This window comes from Hyaena hyaena, unplaced genomic scaffold (genome assembly GCF_003009895.1).
Source record: "Hyaena hyaena isolate Hyena2069 unplaced genomic scaffold, ASM300989v1 scaffold_54, whole genome shotgun sequence".
In the NCBI taxonomy this organism is placed as follows: domain Eukaryota; kingdom Metazoa; phylum Chordata; class Mammalia; order Carnivora; family Hyaenidae; genus Hyaena; species Hyaena hyaena.
Window position 1 is genome coordinate 2,977,761 of NW_024080685.1, and position 24,838 is coordinate 3,002,598.

A 24,838-nucleotide genomic window follows, 5' to 3' on the forward strand; every position below is an offset into this window, starting at 1 on the left:
TCCTACTAGATTTTAAAAAGTAGAAAATAGCCCATCTAAAATAAAAGTATTATCCTTGAGGGGCACCTGGCTGCCTCAGTCAGTAAAGCATGTGACTCTTGATCTCAGGGTTGTGAGTCTGAGCTTCACACTGGGCCTAGAGATCACTTAAAAATAACATCTTTTAAAAAATAAATAAGAATAAATATATGATCCTTGATAGTAAAAGCAACAGATCCACTAAAGAAATATTTCTGATTTTACAGAAAAATAATAAAGACATTATCTGGACTATGTCATCGAGAGAGAAATCCATCCCCTCACTCTTCTTTTTTTCCCCCAAATTACCAGAGGGCTGAGACAGAGGATAGAAAGTGTGTAACACACACACTTGGGACTTAAAGAGAGGAGAAAAGACGCAAGACAATGTAGGAGAGCAACAGAGAGCAGGTAACTGAGCACTTTACAAAACAGAATAAAAGAAATAAATCTGAAATCTGGAGAGTGTAACAAATCCCAAGTAGGCTAACTAAAAAGAAATCTACATCTAGACATATTATAGTGAAACCACACGGCACAGGGAACACAGGTCTTAAAAAGAACCAGAGATTTAGATTACTTAAATCACTTTCCTGCTGAAAAGTCCTCAATGCCTCTATGTTGCCTAGTTAACGTTAGGGTAGTCCTCAAATTTCCATCCAAAGATCAGAGTCTACAGTTGAGAAAAGAAGAAAGGAAGTGACTAATGAGTAGAAATTTGTAGTCTCAATCACAACTTAACATGTCTGGCAAGGGTAAGCTACTCCTGATGTTTGATTTTAAAAAGGGCACTGGATGATGGAAATTTAACAATGCTGATGCAACACTGTTCAAGAAGATACATAAATATTGTGTGCTGCTGGTGAGGTGTGCGGTATGGTGCGTCAGTGATGACCAGAGCCTGGCTAACACTCCCCTGCAGCCATTCCATTTTCCTTCCTTCCTGCTGGAGCACTAAACAACAACATCCAATTGATTCATTGTTCATGTATTTTAACCATTTTTGACTTCACCCTCAGAGAAGTCTCTTTTTTGTACGTATGAAAAATAACCAAATTCTACAACACAGCTGTGCACTCCTCCCAGTCCTCACACTTAAAGAACGTCTCCCAGAACTGCTTCCTCAGGACAGCTGTCCAGAACCACACAACCTCAGGGGTAAGAATGTAGAGAGAACACAATATTCAGTATCTTGGAAAAACATTTTATTCTCTTTGCCGAGATCTCTTGCAACATTTTGTTAACTAATGAAAAGTGACAATCAGACATAATTTGGTTTCATATTGCTTTCAAAAAGCAGTAAGAAAGTAGCTATTTAGAAAAAGGAGGCCCATCAGTCTGTTTAAAGAAATATTAGGCAAATTATGAAAAGTAAGAATCCCATCACATTGGAAATACGTGGTCAAAGCTCAGACTAACAAACATTCAGACAGGCTCTATTCAATCCACAGTTCTCCATTTCTTTTCGAATAACCTTTTTTCTCAGACTCTTTCAGAAGCACTTCATAATAAACAAAGAAGTCTTGCCAGCTCATTTCTTCATAAGCTGAGGTATGACAACATTGCCACGTGTTGTGCTAAGACTGGAAACAAAGCCCAAGGATAGGGCTTGACCTCTGAGACCAACTATCTTTGAGACAAAGGTTAGAGAGGGTCAAGGCAAATGATGAAGGGAGTGAATCCAAGAGCCTATTACCCACTTTACCAAACCAAGCTGCAGAGGGGCCTTCCTGCCCCCATTTCACAAGATTGAAAAGTTCAGTGAGGAAGGGACCTGTATTGTTCCTAAAATAATGCAATCCTTTTACTTTGTTTTGTTTTTTAAAGTACAGCTCTTCAAGAATTTCGTTTTTAAGAAATCATCTGTAGGGGAAGAAGAATAAATGTACTTAATTCAAACACCAATTTTTAATACCCCCACAATAAGGAAATGACTAAAACATCAGGCCAGGCTTACAAGCTCCAGACAACCCTTGCATTAGGGAAAACTGCCTAGGTTTGGTTTCAGGGACAGCAGAAAGGACTCCTGCTTTCTCCTCATGTCCCTCCCCTCACCTACGGGCTCACCAATGCCTGAAATAAACTCTGCAGGTGTCCTTTGCCTTCATTAACTGTCTTCTCAGGTTGCAAATATGCTGGGCCTGGCCCCCTGTTCCTCTTCCCAGATACTTCCCCCTCTGTGTAACTGAAGAGATGTCACTTGGCCCTGAGAATAGGTTTTAATAAGGGACAAAGGACACCAGGCAATAGAAGATTAGCTCTCAGTCAAACAATTCAAAATAAATACCTAATAGTGACATGAATCTGACACAAATGACAATCGTTTGCCAGATGTCTGTCAGAAAATATTCCATGTGTATAAATGTTAAAGACGTCACCATGTTCTGTGAGAAATACCAGCACACACCTACAAACGTCGCCAACAACACACTAGAAATCTTTCATAGCATGGTGGAATCCACTGTTCTGCTTACTTACTTTTACCCCAGGTTTCTGATCCTTGTCATGTACTTCTCTGGGTTAGCAGCACTCATTACTGTAGTATAAACTGTGTAGCTGAAAACGATAGGAGGAATTTTTATATACATATCATTGTCTCTAATATTCCAAAGAGGAAAAAAAATACGAAGCCCTTCCCTAATTGTCCCAATTGTCCTTGGGACCTAGGACAAGAATACAAATAGAAGCCTGTATATGTCAGAATATTTAAAATTTTTTAATTTTTTTTTTTTTTTAAATTTCTGAGGAGAGACAGCATGAGCAGGGGAGGGTCAGAGAGAGAGAGATACAGAATCTGAAGCAGGCTCCACGCTCTGAGCTGGCTGTCAGCACAGATCCCGACGCGGGGCTCAAGATCATGAGATCATGACCCGAGCCAAAGTCAGACACTTAACCGACTGAGCCACCCAGGCACCCCTAAAAATTTTAATCCAAGTGATCGCTGATCGCACAGTGTCTTTCCTATTTTGACAACACTATGGAAGGCCAAGTTCAAATTTAAAATGCCCAGACTCCTTAGAGTTCTACACTGTGGCAGTGAGGGACGCCAGCCACTGGCCTTCACCCATTGCTCTGCCTTATCCCACAAGTGGCACGTGTGTGGACATCTCAGCCTTGGCATTTAGGTTTCATGTTTGACTTCAGGAAAGAGTCATCCCTTAACCACCCACCAACCACAGATGTCCACAGTGGCTGCACCCTGCCATCAGGAGAACACCATTCAGGACACTGGACCACACAGGCTTGGAGCTCTTTGGGCTGAGAATTCCAGGTACTTGGGCCAGACTAGCTGGGCATAGATTCCTTACATCGGGGGGCGGGGGGGGGGTGGTCAGAGGAAGGCCAGAGTGGAGGCTCTAAAGCTCAGATATCACATCTTGCCCAGATCTAAGGATGCAAAGCACAATGGCATCTACTCAACCTACCACACAGCAAGGGACCTGAACAGCACAAGCACACACACACTATGGCCCCTTCCCCTGATTCCCTTCATCTACCTCTTGTCCCAGACACCAGCTGAGGTGCATGATCAAAGCATTTAGAGCTGCGTTGTTGCAGAACTAGCAGCCCTGGGACCCACAGACAAATTGTACATCCGGCTGAAGACAGTACTATGAGTGCACGCAGTTAGACCAAGGGAATTCAGTGGCTTATTTACATTGGTCATAATTCTATTCTCCATTCCTACTTCATTTATTTATTTATTAATTCATTCATTCATTTTAAAGTTTATTTATTTATTGTGAGAGAGAAAGAGACAGCACAAGTGGGAGAGGGGCAGAGAGGGAGACAGAGAATCCCAAGCAGGCTCCGCACTGTCAGCACAGAGCCCAACACGGGACGCAAACTCACGGAATCATGAGATCATGACCTGAGCTGAAACCAACAGTCAGATGTTTAGCCGGCTGAGCCACCCAGGCACCCCTCCTTGGCTACTTTAATATTCTCTCTGCTAATAGCCACATCAGAGGATGGAGATCTATTCCAAGTGAGTGTGATTTTGTAGCACAGCACAAGGTGGCAGCATAGAGCTAACTGCTTCTGTCAAACTTCTTTCTGTTAACCACACAGTGAATAATAGCCTTCATTGCCGGGAATCATTTTAAACAATGGGCCTGAGAGTCAGTGATCTGTATTAATTCTGGCTCAGTGGTGATTATCCTTTAAACGCAGTTACTCTCAGGTGTTCAATTACACAACAGAGAAAAATTTTCCTTGGTTAACTGTTTACATTTCTAAACAATTCTTTTCAACAAAACATTTCTTAGGTCATTTAAACATTCATAGCCTTAACTCACTAACTCTACTTCTGAGAATTCAGCCAGGGAAAATAATCCAAAAGTTGGGGGGGGGGGATGTACAAATACGTACATTTCATAATCTTAATAGAGGAAAAACTAACAACTAGAGAATGCTTAACTCAAGTACCCTATATTCAGTTGGCTATGGGACACCTGTTTAAAATTATATGGGCTGCTCATGGCATGGGCAATGCTTTTTAAAAATAAATGTAACAGCTATTTTATTATAATACTAATTTTTAAAAGATATAGTCATCATTTATATAATTTTTTTAAACTATAAGAACACCCAAAAAAGAATACCCTTTTTTACAAATAAATATTGGAAGGGCAAAATTGTGCCCTACTGGAAGGGATACAGTCAGCTGTGTGCTGGAGTTGGCTCCTACGGGCTGGTGAGAGCCGATCGTTAAACATGTGGGAAGTTTAGGAGCCAATCATAAGCTTGCAATAGGTCAGGTAGGAGCATTGACACCATGGGAGTCAATGAATGCTACAACTCATGTGGGTCTTTGGTTTGTTTTCTGGCCCCCCAAACTCACCCCCACCCCCACCCCAAAGCTAGTTTACTTTCATAACACTGGGTATCATCTCTTACCCAAATAGCTCATTTATTGGAGTGGTAAATTACTAATTTGTTTTTCTGTATTGGCTATTAGAATACTGCTCACAGAATAAATTTTTTAGTGTTAGTCTTTTTATCAGGCCCTACTTACAGAAAAAAACATTCAAGGGACAATTTGAAGATATATTTCTATTATGATACAAAGTAAACCACCAGTTTTGAAAATGTCATAACAGCTAAGGAATCTTAAAAGTACCTGTATACAAAAGTTATTCTAGAAGCCATCAGGAAAACTATTTTGCGTTTGTGTAAAAGAAGAGCATTTCAAAGAAAAAAAATCATTTGGGTATTTGAAACTAAAAATCACTTTATAGGTTTGCCTGTATTAGGCTATTTCCTGAAGAGGACCATTTTGATATTCTTGCCTTGGAGAAAGCAGATAAAATAAGGATGGGAGGGTAGGAAATGCTGGGTTTGGGAATTTATTGAAATAAAAGAAGGAGATAAGACTGTTTTGACTTGCAGACGCTTCCTCTTTCATTTTATTAAATTAAGCCCCACCTCACTAGGCAAAAAACAGTGTCTGCACCCCCATGAGCTAGTCCTGGGTGAGGTAAGACATTAAAGCATCACCTGGAGCGGTGATGAAGAGTAGACTGTTGGTCTAGTCAGCTTTGCTGTGATGGAGACAGTGGACCTTCAGAGTCTCCTGTATAAATAAGTCTTGTGGCTGCCTCTCAGGTTTAATGAAGAGCTTCCTGTGACAAGAGCAGCTATGACCCAGGGTTTCACTTCAGAAGACTATGTGGGTAAAACCCTGGCCTGTTAGACCCGAGAAGCCAGTGCTCACAGAATGCTACTGTAAAGAAACAAAAACATAGACGCTGTGGACTGAGCATGGTGGTAGCAGAAAGTCCCAGGAAGTTAAAGAGAAGCCAACAGTGTCTATAGTTTAGTTGTTGGTTTGTTTTTTTTCTTTTTTTCTTTTTTTTTTTTTTTAGTTTATTTATTTATTTTCAGAGAGAGAGAATCCCAAGCAGGCTCCGTGCTGTCAGTGCAGAGCTCAAAGCAGGGCTCAATCCTATGAACCGTGAGATCATGATCTGAGCCAAGATCAAGAGTCAGAGCTTAACTGACTGACCCACCCAGGTGCCCCTAAAGTTTAGTTTTAACAGAGTGAAGTTAAGGCACTCATAACCAGTGAAGGCAGTGCCAACTACCAGACTGACTTAGGATGAACACATCAATGCCCTCCTCCTCCTGGATCATTCTATCCTCCTTACCTTTGTTTTTCTTCATGGACTTCTCACTTGACTGATGACATATTTATTTATCTACCCCTCCCACCTCCTCCCTACTCCCTGCCAGTAGAATGTTAGTTCCATGAGAGCTGACACCTTGTTTTATTCACTACTGTGTCCACAGCACCTAGAAAGCCTAACTTGTAGAGGCCCTACCGAGTCCCCATTATTGGGTGACATACAAAGAGATGTATTTAAATGTCACTTACTTGTTACAAACCGGAAACACTGACAAAACCTGCGTAAGAAACAACCATATTACAAAGACTATTAACAAGGTAGAAGAAATACATGTAGAATATCCCTAGGAAGAATAAAACCACTTAACACTCTAGGGTGTCTTGGGGTCTACAGAGTTAAAGACTTTTGAATCTTTTCTCCCTTTATACAATGAACATATATACAACTGTATCTTTTTTTTTTTAACTTGCAGAAAAACTTAGGCGAAGATGGATACTTTTTAGCCTATACTGATATAAGTTCACAAAATTTCATATATATATTTTTTAAATTCATCTGGCTTTTAAAAGATGTTTTCAACCAGGTGAAACAGACTCCAACACTTGCATCTATCATATTTGCTAATTTCGAAGGAGATTTTTTAAAAAATCACTATTGACAAAGACAACAAGCATCCAGGGTAAAAGCTGGTCAGCACGGCCCCTGGAGGTTACCTGGAAGAGCGCCTCCAGGCTGAGGTTTGCCTGGCCTGTGGCATTCAGGGCTTTGATAGCGGGAGTTCTGTAAGGAGAATGATCAAAGGTTACTTGGCACTTCAGGTAACCCTGAATCCCACCAGCTCGCACACTGAGAGGCTCAAGATAAGGCCTGGCTTCATTATATCCCTTTCACCAAAGCAGATTCCGGCCCCCAACCATGCTTCCTGCCTAATGTCAGATCACCATGGTAAAATTAATTCAACAGTCAGCCCTACTGGCACCATCTGCTCAAGGAAGCTGGGATGGTGAAAATGTGTTGCTTAATAGTTGTCAGCAAACACATGGGGCAGTAAAACCAGGGGGGATATACGTAACTATCTGCTCTTCGGGGATGCAACGACTTATACATTTTTGAGATGAAAAGGGCCAAAGGAACTCCCTAACTGGTTTACTTATTTCATTAAGGGACATGCTTTCCTTCCAAAAACGTCTTACATAGAAAACAGCAAACCTCATGCCATCCTTTCCTTCTACACATAAGTAGACAGAGGCTCAAGAGGCTACCCAGTATGTCATTAACAGAGCTGGTGATGGAACAGAGGCCTCCTGACCCTAAGCCAGGGACGGTCTTACCCTCCAACACCCAACCAACTGCTAAGAGCCTCCACTACACATTACACTCTCCCATCCCGGCCAAGATATTGGTGAGGGGCCCAGGTACATGTTCTGAGAGGGGACAGCACCTGTAATCCTCTCCAGTTCTTGTCATAAGGAGGACACATTTGAGGCACCTGGGTGGCTTAGTCCCTTAAATGTCCCACTTTGGCTTAGGTCATGATCTAATGGTTCATGAATTCAAGCCCCACATTGGGCTCTATGCTGTCAGCACAGAGCCTGCTTGGGTTCCTCTGTCCCCTCTCCCCTTTCTGCCTCTCCCCTGCTCTCCTCAAAAACAATAAAAAACAATAAACTTTTTTTTTTTTAAAGGGCACATTCTCCTGACCCCAAGAAAACACTGTAAAGCAGAAAGTGTATAGAGGCCTACCTTCGGTCATCTTTCTCAGGTGCTGGCTTCCAGTGGTCATAATTTGTCTCAACTCGGAACCACCTACAACAGAGCACATCATCTTGTCTTACTCAAGGCCATCTGGCACATAGCGGAAGGAGAAATATATAAAAACAAACAAACAAAATGTACTGCTGGTTTCATCAATTAAAAAAATATTGGTACAGAATGAGTTCTCATTCTACTCACGCTCCGTTTAAAGGATCTAGAGGCCAAATATCTATGGGGCCATTTCTGTTCCTCGTGATGACCACTCCTTCCCGAGGGGACGTACCACCAACGATATAATAAACATCAGCGATAAGGGGCGTCTTGGCCAATTTATAAACAGCTGCTTCAAAGTTTTCTGACTCACTCAGGGTCTGAACAAAGAGACAAACCCTCATTAGCATCAGCACACATGGCAGTTATCTGCCACACCAACTGATGGACAAATGGGCCAAAGCTCATTCTCCTGATATATTAAGCCACGGCTACCATCTTAAACTGCTCAGACTTCCTCCTCCTCCTGTCATCAAGGCTGCTGAGATGTCATCAGTGGGGTGCCAACAGCAGCAGGATTTTTCTCACAAATGGAAAGAGCTACTGCCAAGTTCTTGGCCTGGCTCACCAAACATGGGCTGTGTGTTTTCTAGACAGATACCTTACAAAGGACTCCCCATGTCTCCTCATGCATTTCTTCTTTCGACAGGTACTTTATGAATACCTTCTATGTGTCAGGCACTTTGCTGGTGTGGGAACAGAGCAGTGAATATGACTGACCAAACCTTGTTCACTCCAAACTTCCAAGGATGACGGCAAAGTCAATGGGCAGTGGTGACACAACATATGGAGTGTCAATACAGGAGAAGGAGTTGCTATAAAAGCCATAGCAGAGGACCCAGCCTCCCCCAGGGCATCAGGGCATCCCAGGAAGGTATTGCACAAGCTGAGGCCAAAGGGACAGTGGAAGTCAGTCACGTAGAAAGTTGGGTTGGGCAGCTCTAGCTTGAGGGAAGAGTTTGCAAAGTCTTGGAGGTGAAGGATGCATGCAACGTCAGAGCAGGGAGCAGGGTGTGCAGATACCCCTACCCCTGAGGGTTCATCATGAAGATTTCCAAAGGTCTGTGGCATTTGTTAAGGGGATCACTTTCCATATCTTCAGCTTCCATAGGTACTCCTTGCTTAACCTGATCTGCTCAAGAACATCCTGTGGTACAGAGCCTGCCCTTCCCACCTGCATCTTCAAATCACTCTTCACCACTTTGGGAAAGTACGTTTTCGGCTCACCCGTCCTGAATACTGCCAAGGTACTATGTCAGGGGTGGGGGTGGGGGTAAAGCTAAACAAAAGAACAATTCAAAATATTAGTGTCTGCAAAGGTGCCACCATTCAGCACCATAAACCATCAAGCCACAGCAGGGCTTTGTGGACTTCTCCCTGCCATACACGTATTTCTGCTAGGGTGAGGTTTTTAGATTTGAACTGGTTTGATCTGAACTCAGCAAAATTATAGTGAGGCAATGACAGAACATTGTTCTATGTATCCTATACCTTCCCATGATTACTATCAAATAATTTGTTGCCTCTAACAGAGTCCTATGAGAAAAAAGCAAAAGAACATCAGTGAGAAATGCCGGCGGCAGTGGTGACTTACTTTATTCAGGTGACAAAGTCAGAATGAGGTATGCACCCCATCTGTCTAGCTCAGGAAATGAAGGAAATGGCACTGGCTGCTAATGGAAAATGAAAATGCTCTAAAATTGATTGTAGAGGTGGTTGCACAACTCTGAGAGTACTAAAAACCAGGAAGCTGTATGCTTTAAATAGATTAATTTTATGACATATGAATTGTATGGCATTGTACCTCAATTAAATATACATCTACCTTATGACCCAGCAATTCTACTCTTAAATACTTACTCAACTGAAATGGATATATGTGGTTACAAAAAGACTTGCACAAGAATTTCTACAGCTGGTTTACTCATAATGGTCCCATACTGGAAACAACTCAATGCCTATCAACTGGAAAATCAATCAATTGTAGTATATTCATACAACTGAATAATCTCCAGCAATAGAAAGGAATGAGCTAGTGACACAAACAACATGGATGAATTTGAAAAACATTTGGCTGAGTGAAAGAAAGAGTCCATACTCTAGGATTTCATTTCTATGCATTCTAACAGGCAAACTTGTCTGTGGTGATAACGATCAGCGTGGTTTCATTGAGGGAGGGTGTCAGAGGAGCTTAGGAATTGGCTAAAATGGAGCAGGAGGGAAGTTTCCAGGGACTTGGAGATGTTCTGCATCTTGTTTTGTCAGTGCTTACATGGGTGGATAAGTAAGTGTGTACAACTATCAAAACACATTGAACCAAACCTTTAAGATCTGTGCATTTCACTGTATGTAAATTACATCTAAAACATTCAAACATCATTTTGATGTTTAGATTTCACCAGATAGATTTAAATTCTAGTTTTATTTTTAAATGGCAACATTTAAATACACTGAATTTTTTGTAGCTTTTTAATCTTACGATGAAAAGTTTTAGAGGTCATCTTAAAAATGTGTGAAGGATGCATAGCTCGTCACCATCTTCAGGAAGTACCCAGGTAAGAAGTTGAGAAGCACTACAGGTCCAGAGGGGCTAAGGTCATTTAGAACAAGGGGAAGAAGGGCCAAAAAAAGCTAAAGCTGGGCAGGGCCAAATCTTTGCACCAGAGATGAGTTTACTGTGGTGAAATCACAGTTTATATGTGGCATGGAACTTTGGTGTCTACTAGGTTGTGTATAGCAGACTTTCTTTCTGTTATACACAGAACTACTTTCTTAATGCTTTTGTTTTGCTAATTCTGATATCTGTAAATGGAGACTCTAAAAGGAGGACACATTGTTATCAGCAGAAAAGCATGTCATCTCTTATCTCAATCAGCTATTTAGATAACGCTACAGGCTAAAATTGTAGCCCACAACAAAGATTCTCTCCTTGACCAAACTAGCTAGGCTCCTGAGTCCTCTTCCTGACAAGGCCTTAACCTTGACCTATACACTAACATAGCTTTTTTTCATGGTGTTATTCTTGGTTTTATTTTATTATTGTTATTATTTTAAATATAATTTATTGTCAAGTTAGCTAACATACAGTGGATACAGTGTGCTCTTGGTTTTCGGGGTAGATTCGCATGATTCATCGCTTACATACAACACACAGTGTTCATCCCAACAAGTGCCCTCCTCAAAGCCCTTCACTCATTTTCCCCTTGCCCCCCTGCCCCGGGCCCTATCATCCCTTAGTTTGTTTTCTGTATTTAAGAGTCCCCTATAGTTTGCCTCTCCCTCTGTTTGTAACTGTGCCCCACCCCCCACCCTTCCCCCATGGTCTTCTGTTCAGTTTCTCAAATTCTACATATGAGTGAAAACAGGATATTTTCTTTCCCTGACTGACTAATTTCACTTAGCATAATACCCTTCGGTTCCATCCATGTTGTTGCAAATGGCAAGATTTCATTTTTTCATTGGCGAGTAGTATTCCATTGTATATATAAACCACATCTTCTTTCTCCATTCATCAGAAAATTAACATAGTTTCTAATAGCTCAAGGCTACCTCCCTAAGGTGACCCTAGCCCCTCTTCTACTGCTGCCTGAGAAAAAAAGCCTGCCCAAAGAATTTACTATTTGTTCCAACCAACACTTAAAACTGGGGTGCCTGTGTTCCAGTCTCTGCAGGAGGGTAGGAAGCTACCTTTGAAAAGCACCAGTTAGGAATCCCAGATAGGCTTCTCATGAACAATTCCTCTCTTCTACTCTTCGTATAATTTGTCACTTCTCTGACTCTACTGAGCCCCTGCTGACACCCTCTCAATTCCCTCATTTTCCCTTTAAAACACCCAGTCACCCTTGTAGAAGTCAAAGTTGAGTTCAGTTCACATTGGACACTTTTCCCTACTGCAAGAGTATAGTGTACTGATTAAACTCTGTCCCTACCACTTATTTATTTCTTTTTATTGAGGTATAACTGACAAATAACATTACATTTTTCTAATGTTTATTCATTTTTTGAGAGAGAGAGAGTGAGGAAAGGGCAGAGTGAGAGGGAGACACAGAATCTGAAGCAGGCTCCAGGCTCTGAGCGTCAGCACAGAGCCCGACATGCGGCTTGAACCCATGAACCAGGAGATCATGACCTGAGCTGAAGTCGGACACTTAACCGACTGAGCCACCCAGGCACCCCTTGACATATAACATTATATTTGGTTTCAGGCATACAATATAATGATTCAATATTTGTGTATATTGCAAAATGATCACCATGATAACATCTGTCACTATACATAGTTACCAAAAATCATTTTCTTGAATGAGGACTTTTAAGATCTACCTTTAACAACTTCAAACTACGCAATACAGTATTATTAACTCTAACCGCCATGCTGCAGGTTGCATGCCCGTGACTTGTTTTATAACTGGAAATTTATAATTTAGAACTACTCCTTTACCTAGTGTCCAGTTCTGTGTATCTTTGATACTTATTATCACAAAGGTTGATATGCACTTTGCAACCCTTTTTATTTGCAAACCTTGCTTATTCTTTTTAGGAGCTTTTTAAATGAAAAATAACATTGTTAAATGACACAGAACAACACAACACAAACACACAGGGGATGAAGTTAGAGTGTGGTGGGTTCAACAGTGGAAGTACTCACAGTGCGGATAAGCCAGCTGACCAGAAAGTGTCTCTGAAAAAGGGCAGCGATCACATTCTCCCACCACCAGCCTTTATCTGCCGAGTTGAAGAAGAAACAATAAGCATATGTATGAATTGTTGCCCAAGTGCCGCAGTTTAAAAGTCCTTAAATCTTATTTCTTCCCCATAGTACGTGCTGATGGGAGAGAAAAGTTGGTGGATGAGAGTGATTTTATTGGCATGCAGTTTTCAAAAATAAAGCCCAAACTTCATGGCATTCATTAAAATATGTAATATATATCTATATTTCCAGGGATTTGGAAGTGTTCTTTGTGTGTGTGTGTATGTGTGTGTATACATGAATGTTTTGTAAATATATACTTTATATATATATAAACTTTCATAAATACATACTTTATATATATATATAAACATACATATATATACATACACACACACATCTATATATAAACTTTAATGCCTATAAATAGTGATAATTATGTTAAAGGAGATAATTCTATTGGGGCACCTGGGTGCCTCAGTCGGTTGAGCATCCAACCTCGGCTCAAGTCATGATTTCATGATTTGTGGGTTTGGGCCCCATGTCGGGCTCTGTGCTGGCAGCTCAGAGCCTGGAGCCTATTTTGGATTCTGTGTCTCCCTCTCTCTCTGACCCTCCCCTGCTCACGCTGTCTCTCTCTCTCTCTCTCAGAAACAAATACAAAATATTAAAAAAAATTTTTTTAAAGGAAATAGTTCTATTAATTATTTGAGGCAAAACAGAATTGTATAGCTATCGAGAGAGTGGCTCAATAAAGGGGAGGAAACTAAAGCCCAGGCAGGTTAAGCTGCTTGGTTGTGGTCACCCAGCTAGCAAGTGACCACACCAAGTCAGAAACCAGGCAGGCTGGCTCTGGAGTCTGAGATCTTAACTGCCAGGTGGTTTGTGAAGCCTCCCCAAACTCTATGCCATTTGTTAGTACCCCTCCTATCCATACCCTTTCCCATATGGCACTCTCTGTAATGTCCAGAAACCTAACTGAATATCTCACCTCTATTAACCAAGAGATGTTACCTTATTGTTCAGGCATTTTAACTCAATCTTAGCAGATGAAAATATAACTACTTTTCATTAAAATGATACTCTAAGTTTTGAAAAAGAGGTTTGACTATATTTAGTTAAACATGCACATCACAGAATAACTCAGTTATTTGTAAACTGCTTGTACCTTAGGCTCTACCAATCCATTCGTTAATCAATTTGAGTCACAAGATGATGGAAACAAAGCCCAGCTTTTAAATAAATGTACATTTGTTGGGGCGCCTGGGTGGCTTAGTCGGTTAAGCGTCCGACTTTCGCTTAGGTCATGATCTCGCGGTTCGTGGGTTCAAGCCCCGCGTCGGGCTCTGTGCTGACTGCCAGCTCAGAGCCTGGAGCCTGTTTCAGTCTGTGACTCCCTCTCTCTCTGACCCTCCCCTGCTCACACTGTCTCTCTCTCTCCTAGAAATAAATAAAACATTAAAAAAAAAAATGTACACTTGTTTACAGCCATTCTGTGTGGAACCCTAGTAGCTATCATGCTGTGGTTTGAGTACCACTGGCTGAGAACCTGTCACTCACAATAGACCTTTGAGAAAATGCTGAAGAAACTCATCAGGATAAAGAACTAACTGCTGGGCCTTGATACAGACTCAGCCAGCATCTTCCTGCTAGAGACTTACGTAAAAAGGGAAGAACAGACCTAACTAAAGGAAATAACAATGTGAAGTCAATCAAGCGTTCATCAGACGACCAACACTACACTTTCTGTCTTTCCTCTTAGCTCAGCTGCAAGTTCCTGAGGACAGAGACATGAGTTTGTTGAACTCTGGGTTTTCCAGAGAACTGAATGAGGTCCTCTGAGCCTTGGGAAATGGCAGTACCGTCATATAATATACAGAGCAACTGGGCCAGGATCTAGGCGATCAGTTTGAGAAGCACCTTTCCCGCTTACCAGCTGTCACTTCACGTCACAGCCTGTTTCTTCTTCCGCATAATGAAAGGGACTAATAATATCAGCCCTGCCTAGCTAACAGGACAGTTGTGATATTGAGAAAGTGTACAGGAAAATGCCCAGTAAACTATCAACTGCTTTATAGATGTTGCTTGTACAATGCCAACACATACCCTCTGGATTACTGTGATAGCTTCCTAACAGCCTTCTGCTTCCATGTTAACCCAACACCATCCAGCCTTTAGATATCTAGCAACCAAAGTGATAGTTAGAAATATAAACCAGATCTGCTTGCTTCCTGGCCTAAAATCCTCCTAAGGCTTCTATTACACTTAAAAGCCAAGCTCTTCATCATGACCCTCACCATGGCCTCAGCCTTCATCTCCACCTCTAATGTCAGTCCGCCATCCTGAAACTACACTACCCTCTCTTGTTTCTAGAATCCTTCAGGGATGTTTTGTTTCTAGAATTCCCCCAGCTTTTGAAGATCAGGTTCCTGGATCCTGTTATACTTGGTCTGTAGCACTTAGCATTCCCTGAAATCATCTTCATTGCTTATACGCACCCTGTCCCTCTCCCCTGAGTAGAACGGAAGTACCAGCTAGGTAGAGTAGCAGGTGTTCATCCATACGTTCCGGTGGGGGTGCAAATGAAGCACGCTTGAATAGAACTGACCAGGACTGTGGCTGCAAAGGCTCAGAAATCTGTTTTGATTACCTCGTTCATCGCCAGAAACTGTAAACTTGTGTGGACTCTGACCAGTCCATAATCCCACATAGCCAATAAATGTGGTTCCCGTGAATGCAACCTGAAATCAAGAGGTAAGGTATCATTTTGCCAATCCAACCAAATACACGATGAAATCATCTGTTTTGTCTCACACGTGGATTTTTTTCTTAAAAGTTCCAACATAAAAAAATCTCTCAAAGAGCCTTTTGGAAGGTGTAACCCTGGGGTTCCATGAATAGAAATCCATGGATCTGTGATCTTGAATGGGGAAAAAAAGGGGCAGCTTTATTTTCACCCATTTCTAATTGAGATTTCACTCCTTCAGTTAGGGGTGCATGCCGACAAATCATGAGGTTACAGCAGTGCCTAGGATTCTGATACCCACAGACACTGCAGATATTTTCACACATATAATGGGGTCACACCTATCTTGATATGATATAATTACATATCCTGAAATATCACTCATACTTATCACTATCTTGAAATGGTGGTAATTATCAGACACACTGTTAACATTTACTAATTAATGTGTTGAGAAAACTTTTAAATGGCTTTAAAATTTTTTTAAATATAAAGCAGCTATATTTCAATGTAACTGGTTTTCTTTGTAATCCATGCATTTGACTTTATGTACTATAAGACATTCTCAGAGGAATCATAGCCTTCACCAAAGGGGATCATGTCCCCCAATGACTGAGAAACTCCAGCCCTGAAATGGCAAATGTGCTCCCATTAAAAACTTGTGTTGACTCAGGGCACCTAGGTGGCTCAGTCGGTTGGGCATCCAACTCTTCTCAGCTCAGGTCATGATCTCGCAGTTTCTGAGTTCAGACTCCATGTTGAACTCTGTGCTGACAGTGTCGAACCTGCTTGGAATTCTCTCTCTCCTGCACTCTCTCTTTCCGCCCCTCGCTGGCTCACTCTCTCTCTCTCTTTAAAAATTTTAAAAAATTAAAACAAAAACAAAAACAAAAAACTTGTGTTGACTTGATTATAAGAGATAAATATTATGCATCTTATAAGCTCTGTAAGGGGCAGTAAGTGAAAATGTTAGTAATAATCATATTTAAAATTTAAATATTAAAAAATTTATTTTATATGTATCTCTCATTTAATCCTCATGATTATCCCACGAGTTACAGGAATCACTCCCAATTTAAATTTAGGTAATGAGTTCCAATGATTGCAAGATACCACTATATTACTATGAGGAGAAAAATCAAACTCGAGCAGTTACTGCAGATATCAGCTTTCATTTTTTTAACTTTACTTACTTATTTTCAGGAAGAGAGAGAGAGAAGGAGGGAGAGCATGCATGAGTGGGGGAGGAGCAAAGAGAGTGGGGAGGAGAGAATCCCAAGCAGGCTCCGTGTGGTCACCGTGAAGCCCTATATGGGCCTGGCCCCTACGAACTGTGAGATCATGACCTGAGCCAAAATTAAGAATCAGACACCCAACCGACTGAGCCCCCCAGCTGCCCTAAATTTCAGTTTTAAAAGAGCTAGAATAGTGTCTCTTCAATAAAGATCAACCAATATTTTTATATTTTGAGAAATAAACAGGCCTAGGTTAATATTTTTCCTTAGAAAGCTAAATCTTAAGGGGTGCCCACTGGAGCATTTGACTCTTGATCCCAGGGTTCTGAGTTCAAGCCCCATTTGGGCATGGAGGGAGGAAAGAAAGAAAGAAAAAAGAAGAAAGAAAGAAAGAAAGAAAGAAAGAAAGAAAGAAAGAAAGAAAGAAAGAAAGAAAGAAAGAAAGAAGAGAAAAGAAAGCTGAATCTTAAGTCTTTAATCTTTAAAATTATTTATTTCTACCTCATCTGCTTGTAAAAACAATTGATGGTGGCTAAATTAGAAGGAAGAAATGCAGTGGCCTTAGTTTTATAAATGACCTTTTACTGACTCATTGAGGGCTTTCCATGAATTCTCCCCATTTCCATTCACAGCAGTAAAAGGGGAATAATCCTACCTCTATTTTACAAATAATCCTTTGTAAGAGCCTTTACAAAACATAACCATATGAAGAAAAAAAAGTATTTATACTGTCACTTCATTCGCATGATACACTGACTCTCATATTAGTGTCACTCTTGAAGAGCTAAGCAAATTAAAGTTTGAAAATCAAAATCACATTGTGGTTTCCAAGCTATAAATATAAAAAAGTCTAGGTAAATTTGCAAGACATTTTATCTTGCAGCTCTGAAAAACTGTCTTTATTTCTAAATGTCTGAGGTTTCCAATCATGTCTGCCAAGTCATTTAACTAACAGACCCTTAGCTGCAGTAAGAGACTCAAAATCACAGTCTAAGTCTAAGATTTAGGGGAAGAAAGTTATTAGGAGGCCAAAGGCCTGGCTTTGGTCCAGCCTGTGCCGCACCTCCTCCATGTGAGCAGGGCAAAGTCTATGGAAGGCCCTGGCCTCTCATCTGGAAAATGACGATGAAACTGTTGACCTGTGCCTGCTCAGAGGGTGGTGGTGAGTATCTAATGATAAATGGTATGTGAAAATGGTTTAAAAATTATGACTCAGTTGGTTAAGTGTCCCCCTTGGGCTCAGATCACGATCTCACAGTTCATGAGTTCAAGCCCTGCTTCAGGCTCTCTGCTCTCAGCACAGAGCTTGCTTCAGATCCTCTGTCCTCCCACCTCTCTCTCTGCCCTTCTCCCTCTCTCTCTCTCTCTCAAAAAATAAACATTTTTTTTAAAAAATTATGAATGAGAAGAATAAGAAATTAATTCTTTTGTGGATAACCTGTTCTTAATTTAGCAGAACATGGTTTTTTTGGCAATGGGTCCCTGGCGGAAAGACAATGCTCAAGTGTAAACTGTTTGACATGGTAATCATAACTTGAGCTCTAAGAGTCAAGCCACACCTGCAGGCTACTTCCCATGGGAGCTCCAGGATACATAGGAACAAACAAAGCAGTAACGGGGTGAGCTCTAGAGGAAGCAGTTGGAATAATTTACTTTTGCTGCATTTATTCCTTTGTCTGACTAGAAGAATTTTGCTCATTGTAGATAATGGAGAAAAGGGAAAGTAAGTCAATGAAAATAATTATTGTCCCATCATCCAGTAACAATTGCTAATATTTTAGGGGTACCTGGGGGATCAATCGGTTATGTGTCCAACTCTTGATTTTGACTCAGGTCATGATCTTGTGGTCCGTCAGTTCGAGCCCTGTATCAGGCTCTGCACTAACAGCGCAGAGCCTGCTTGGGATTGTCTCTCTCCCTCTCTCTCTGCCCTTCCCCTGCTCTCTCTCTCTCTCAAAATAAATAAATAAACCTTAAAAAAACATTTCAGCAGATTTAGAATTTAGTATGCATGTATGTTCTGTCATTGTTACAACTTAAAAACATTTTTAAAATTTTTATTTATTTATTTATTTATTTATTTTTATGTCTTTATTTTGAGAGACAGAGACAGAGAGTGAGCAGGGGAGGGGGAAAGAGAGGGAGACGCAGGATCTGAAGCAGGCTCCAGGCTCCGAGTTGTCAGCACAGAGCCCAATGCAGGGCTCGAACCCACGGACTGTGAGATCAATGACCTGAGCCAAAGTCCAACGCTTAACCAACTGAGCCACCCAGGCACCCCACAACTTAAAAACATTTTTGAAGTAATTCTTCAGGTATAAATCAAATTGTTAACAGTGGTGAAGTTAAGGAATGAAACAAAAGAAAGAGAACCTTTTGTTTGAAGTATTTCTGTATTCTGTATTTTTTAAAGTTTATTTATTTATTTAGAGAGAGCGCCCGTGCGTTCATGCAAGCAGGGGAGGGGCAGAGAGAGAGGGAGAGAGAACACCAAGCAGGCTCCAAGTTGTCAGTGCAAGACCTGACGTGGGGCTCTGTGCTGACAGCATGAAATCAATAGTTGGACACTTAACCAATAGAGCCACCCAGGTGCCCCTTTTTTTAACTTTGTATGAGAAAAACGTTTTGTCTGTAAAAGTAGAAGACCAAGTGAGTATTTAATAGATGAGTCTGTAGTATTTGTGACTCAGCCCCTAAATGCAAAGAACATATGAAAGACAGTCCTTGTCCTTAAATGGTGTCTCCCAAAGCCAACATCTGGCTTTTGTGTGTTCTATTCTGTTTCATGGCAATAACGTGCTTTGTGTACTCAATACACAGTGATTAAGGCTGTCTCTCCAACATTTAAACAGAAACGTGAAAACAGTATATTAGGTTATTATTTTGATGATGAAAGTAAAATGATCCAAGTATAACTTTTAAAGATCATAGAGAGTGCTGTGGGTCAATCATACTTGTAGAGTGAAGGACCATTTATTATTTGGCCACTATTATTTATTAAGCATTTATCACATGCTTTGCAGAGATTGCTTCATGTAACCTTTATAACTACCTGCATAAAGTAATTATTAACCTCTCTGAGCTGTGTAATCTGCAAAATGGGTCTAAATAATTTCCTATGTTCTCAAAGGAAGTAAGTGAAAGAAGCAGAATTCAAACCCAGATTCAAATTCAGACTTCAAAGTTGGCTGTTTCTAGCCATTATATCAGGGAGCCCCTCCCTATTCTAGAAGCAGTCTCAACATAGGAAAGGAGAGAAAGAGCTGACTCAGCAGGGTAAGTGGACAACGGCTCATATCCCAATAGAGATTGATTTCCCAAAGGAAAACGGGTTGACCTCTTTAAGCAGATGCTCAATAATCATAAATGACCCTTCTTCCTAGGAGCATAATTGACATAAACCTCTCATGGTTTTGTTTTTCCAAGAGTCTGATGTCTTTTATATCTTTGTCTTTTCTTCTCCTTTTTTTAAACGTTTATTTTATTTTATTTTTTTTTGAGAGAGAGAGCGCGGCAAGCAGGAGAGGGGTAGAGAGAGGGAGGCACAGAATTCAAAGCGGGCTCCAAGGCTCTGAGCTCTCAGCTCAGATGTGGACCAGATGCGGAGCTTGAACTCTGAACAGTGAGATCATAACCTGAGCAGAAGTTGGACACTTAACAGACTGAGCCACCCAGGGGCCCCTAATGTCTTTTGTATCTTACACTGATAACACACTTAAGCAGCAGGCCATCCTAATGATTGCTAACTTTGGTTAGCAAGTCTCTCTGACTTCTGAATCTGAATATTATGCTATACAAACTATACCTGCCCGTTCTTTAAGAATTGCACATCCACGGTCAACTCGCGTAAGAAATTCCCAAAAGGATAATCCAGATTCCGGCCATGATAAATGTGGCCTTTGGAATCTTGAGCCACAATGCTGGTGCAGAATCTGAAAAAATAGAAAAGTACAATATGAATGAATGAGAAAATAAGACAAAGTAAAATAAATTTTTCATTAAAAAAATAAATCCTTAAAATAAACCGATGTTTCTTTTTATGATGGATATATATGATCCCTATATAAGAATATGGATTCACAATTCAAGATGAAAAGCACAACTGGGCACAATTCATCAGTGTTGATTTGGTGTTACTAGACCTTGCCCTCAGCACAAATGCCATTGAAAACATACTGAAGGAGAACTTCATCCTAAATCTAAATCTGAAACTCACCCACTCTGGGCTCAGCTATATCTCTGAGCTTCACTTACTCCTCTGCTTGGCAGTATGTGGTCTATTTAACGTACTATTCAAAGCTAGTTCAAACTTCTCTTTTATGAATTTCTCAGAGCAAGTACAAAGGTATTTAAATCATTCTGTGCTTGGCACTTTCCCTGTCCCCTAACAGAAAAGGACCCTTTAAGAACTCCCAGCCAGAGAAAAGTATTCTGAGGAAAAGAGGAAGAGCTTTGTTAAGATATCTAAATGTCCAGTTTCTCTGAGAATATGTAATGTAACTTACATCACATACAATGGAAAAATTCTTACATACAGCATGTCCAATTCTGGGAAAAGATATGTATATCCACACAAACAAAACTGAGAGAAAGTACTCTGAAGGGCTGTTGGTCATTTCTAAGTAATGAGATTGTGGTTAATTTTCTTTATATTTTCTGAATGTACTAATTTTCTATATTGATTACATATTACTTTTATAATAGGAGAAAATAAATGTTACTTAATTTTTTGTTTGTTTAAAAAAGGAAGTCTGGGGGGCACCTAGGTGGCTCAGTCACTTAAGTATCCGACTTTGGCTCAGGTTGTAATCATGTGGTTCATGGGTTTGAGCCCCACATCAGGCTCTGTGCTGACAGCTCAGAGCCTGGAGCCTGCTTTGGATTCTGTGTCTCCCTCTCTCTCTGCCCCTCCCCCACTCATGCTCCATCTCCCTCCCTCTCTCTCTCTCTCTCTTTCAAAAATAAACATTAACAAAAATTATGGGGTGCCTGGGTGACTCAGTTGGTTGAGCATCCAACTTCAGCCTAGGTCATGATCTCACACGGCTTACAAGTTCGGGCCCTACGTCAGGCTGTGTACTGACCAGTCAGAGCCTGGAACCTGCTTCAGATTCTGCATCTCCCTCTCTCTCTGTCCCTTCCCAGCTCATGTCCTGTCTCTTGCTCTCTCTCAAATATAAAATAAATAAATAAATAAATAAGTAAATAAATGAACAAAAACAAAACAAAAAAGTGTGTGTCTAATCTGTGTGTTTCCTTAAAAAGGGAGGCACTCAGTGCTTCTTAACCTAATCTGCCTAGGCGTTCAGGGAAGGTGCCAGAGGGCAATAAAGCTGCATTATCCCAAGAACACACTCCCCCCATCGTCTTTTGGCAATCAGAAGCTGTTATGTATGTTGGTAGATAAGGCTGGTCTGTCGGCAAAACAGTAAATCCTGAAGACAGAAACCAGATCAATTCCAGGACCCACTACGGAGCCAGTAAAGACTCAAGATTCTCCCTGCACTCTGCCTGGGATCAACCACACACTTTTAAGTGTTTTCACTTCTGTGTGCCATTTTATCATGCCCACTCTGTGTACCAAATACTGGATCTCCCTATTAGCCAGAACAGTGTTCCCTGTTACCCCGACTCTGGAGGGTCCAGCCTCTGAAAGAGGAGTCAGGATCTCTAACCATGACAAACACGGGGAGATAAATGCAGAGGGACAAATAAGCACTGGCAGGATTATAAGGCTACAGGGTCTCTTGGTTAGACAGCCTGGATGAGAGTTGGGTTAATTTCCTGTTAAAGTACATGTTGAGTTGAGTTTGGAAAATGGAATAATACCGGATCGGTGGAGGGAGGAAACAGGGGCTTCAGGTCAAGGAAAAGTTCAGTGTTGATTCTTAGAAGCAGCTTTCCTTCTCTGAGCCCATGATCCGTTGCTCAGAATTACTCGGAGAGGCAAAGAGGAAGCCCTGGAGGTTTCAGGGCAGCCCAGTCACCACCCTGTTTTTATCACACTGGAAATATGTCTCCTCCCACCCAGTTGTGGCAAGGGTCCCTGGTGAATCCCAGTTAACCCGCGCTAGCGTGGGGCACTCACGCGGTGGACTCGTAAACCAGGTTGAGAAGCAGGCAGTCGGCCAGTTTGTAGTTCAGGACTTCGCACATGCCCCGGATCTCGTCTATGAAGGGCTGGGGCAGCAAGCGAACCAGCTCCAGGACCACCTTCCCAATCAACGCGTGGACCCACTTGGGGGCCCTATTCCTAAAAACGAAGAACCACGAGGGTGTTTGACCTGTTCAGAGACCGAAGGGGTGTGAGTGTGTGTGTGCGGGTGGTGGGGTGCTTCCTAAAGCACTTACCCTTAGGGATGAGTGAGTGCTAGGTCCCTCCCTTTCCCAGAGAGGCCGACAGCCGAGGGACCGCATCACCCAATCCGCAGCATCCCTGAGGGAAAAAGGAAACTTGGAACGGGAGGTGGGGCGAGCGAGCGTGGTTCCCACAGGGGAGGACTTGGGGGACTCGCGAGGCCTGCAAGAAGGGCGGGATGCGTTCCCTACTCTGAGTTGAGCAGGCGGGTGACAACCTGCGCGCCACCCCGATCCGGAATGGCTGGAGGAAGGGCGTGCTACTGGTGACACCGAACTTGAAAGTCAAACCAGCCGCTTCGATCGTCCTCGAGCCCGCCGTCTCCCAGAACACCAGCAAATGCCAGTTCTGGTCCCCACTGCCCTTGCACGCTTCTGAGGCCACTGAGGAGGCTGGGTAGAGGGCAGGACCGTCACGGAGGGGAGGGGAAAAGCGGCTCGGTGGACAGCCTAGGGGGCAGCGCGCGTGCAGGCTTGCGGCACGCGGACCCGGGCCGCAGGTGGCGTCCGGAGGATCCCGCCCGCGCCCCCGCGCGCGCGCTCACCCGAGGATGTTCGCCATCGCGGCGCGCACTAAGTCCAGGTCGAAGTGCTGCAGCACCGGCAGCCAGCGCAGCTCGGGCGCCGCGTCCAGGCTCACGTTGAAGAGCGGCGGGGCTGGGGGCGAGGCGGCCGTCAACGCCCCGACCCCGGCCAGAAGTAGCAGCAGCGCTCGCCCCGGGCGCGCCCCCAGGCTCGCGGCTCCCATTGCTCGGGCTCCGGCGGCTGCAACTAGGACCGCGGGGTCCGGGGCGCCCGGGTAAGAGCTGGCGGAGGAGGAGCCGGGGCGGGGCCGAGAGCGTTGGAGGCGGAGTCCGCGGGCGGCCTGGCCGGCCCGGTCCCTCCCCACCGCGAACCGCAGAAGAGCTGTGGGCTCCCCCTAGCATCCGCGCTTCCAACCCTCGTTCCTCCAGCCAGGGCACCACGTGCTGCGGGCTGCCCACGTCTCACCCTTCTCGCCGCCGCATTCCATCCACGCGGGCCCAGGGGGTGTAAAAGTTCAGCCTGGAGGGGATTTATGATGATTTTCAGTAGTGAAGAGGTAGCAGGAAATCCTAAGGTTGTGAAAAGGGATCTATCCCTCCCCCTTCGCCTCGTTTGCTTATTTTTAAATTCTTCATAAGTTTATCTAGAGTTAGCAGTGGGTAGAATTATTTTCTGTTCAACACTCCCACGTCTTTTCAGTTAAAAAACCAAAAGGCTTAAAGTCAGTAAACATTTATGTGCCAAGTGTTTTTGCTGACTCCATCTCATTTAACCATCAAAACAAACCAATGATAGGTTCTACAAACTCATCCACATTTTCCTGATGAGGAATGTGAGGCTTGGCGTAAATAATTTTTCCGGATGTTACAGCACTGGTGGACCTCCACTCCAAGCCAAGCTGTCAGGGTCCAAACTTCATACCTTCATAGCCATTAATCTCACCTCTCTGTTCCCAATATCTGTGAGACAGAAATCTTGTCTTCAGAAAATCACCAGACACAGCAAGCCTGGGACATTATTATTATTAATTTTTATTTTAATGTTTTTATTTCTTTTTGAGAGAGAGACAGAGTGGTAGCAGGGGAGGGGCAGAGAGAGATGGAGACATAAAATCTGAAGCAGACACAGAGCCCCTAGGCGGGCTCAAACCCACCAACTGTGAGATCATGACCCATGATCATGAGCAGAAGTCAGATGCTTAACCCACTGAGCCACCCACATGCCCGTCAACTTCCTGTCACTTTAAGGTTGATATTAAAAAGATAAAAATTAAAATATGTAAGATTTGTAGGGGTGTCTAGGTGGCTCAGTGGGTTAAGCATCGACTCTTGAT

General features: G+C 42.5%; 1 protein-coding gene across 2 annotated transcripts; it reads right to left on the minus strand.

The window, feature by feature from the left end:
• Positions 1 to 1,240: 1,240 nt before the first annotated feature.
• NAAA (N-acylethanolamine acid amidase) lies at positions 1,241 to 23,755 on the minus strand. 2 transcript variants are annotated; one of them, XM_039230980.1, is made up of 11 exons: positions 23,526 to 23,755; positions 22,712 to 22,876; positions 20,429 to 20,555; positions 15,293 to 15,383; positions 12,601 to 12,677; positions 8,100 to 8,272; positions 7,890 to 7,952; positions 6,860 to 6,926; positions 6,395 to 6,423; positions 2,497 to 2,574; positions 1,241 to 1,881 (listed from the first exon to the last, which is right to left on the minus strand). In XM_039230980.1, the coding sequence occupies exons 1-10, from the start codon at positions 23,726 to 23,728 to the stop codon at positions 2,499 to 2,501; spliced, it is 1,071 nt and encodes a 356-aa protein (XP_039086911.1). In that variant the 5' UTR covers positions 23,729 to 23,755; the 3' UTR covers positions 1,241 to 1,881; positions 2,497 to 2,498. The 2 variants fall into 2 exon arrangements, with proteins under 2 accessions (XP_039086911.1, XP_039086912.1); XM_039230981.1 differs by lacking the exon at positions 6,395 to 6,423.
• Positions 23,756 to 24,838: the final 1,083 nt, after the last annotated feature.

Bases quoted from the DNA above. Each gene is read 5' to 3' on its own strand.
- NAAA (XM_039230980.1), bottom strand. From the start codon at position 23,728: ATGGGAGCCGCGAGCCTGGGGGCGCGCCCGGGGCGAGCGCTGCTGCTA. The intron at 15,384-20,428 runs GTATAGTTTGTA...TCTTGATTTCAG, and splicing joins AATTCTTAAAGAACGGGCAG to GTTGCATTCACGGGAACCAC. The intron at 6,927-7,889 runs GTAGGCCTCTAT...TTCTCCTTACAG, and splicing joins CCTGAGAAAGATGACCGAAG to AACTCCCGCTATCAAAGCCC.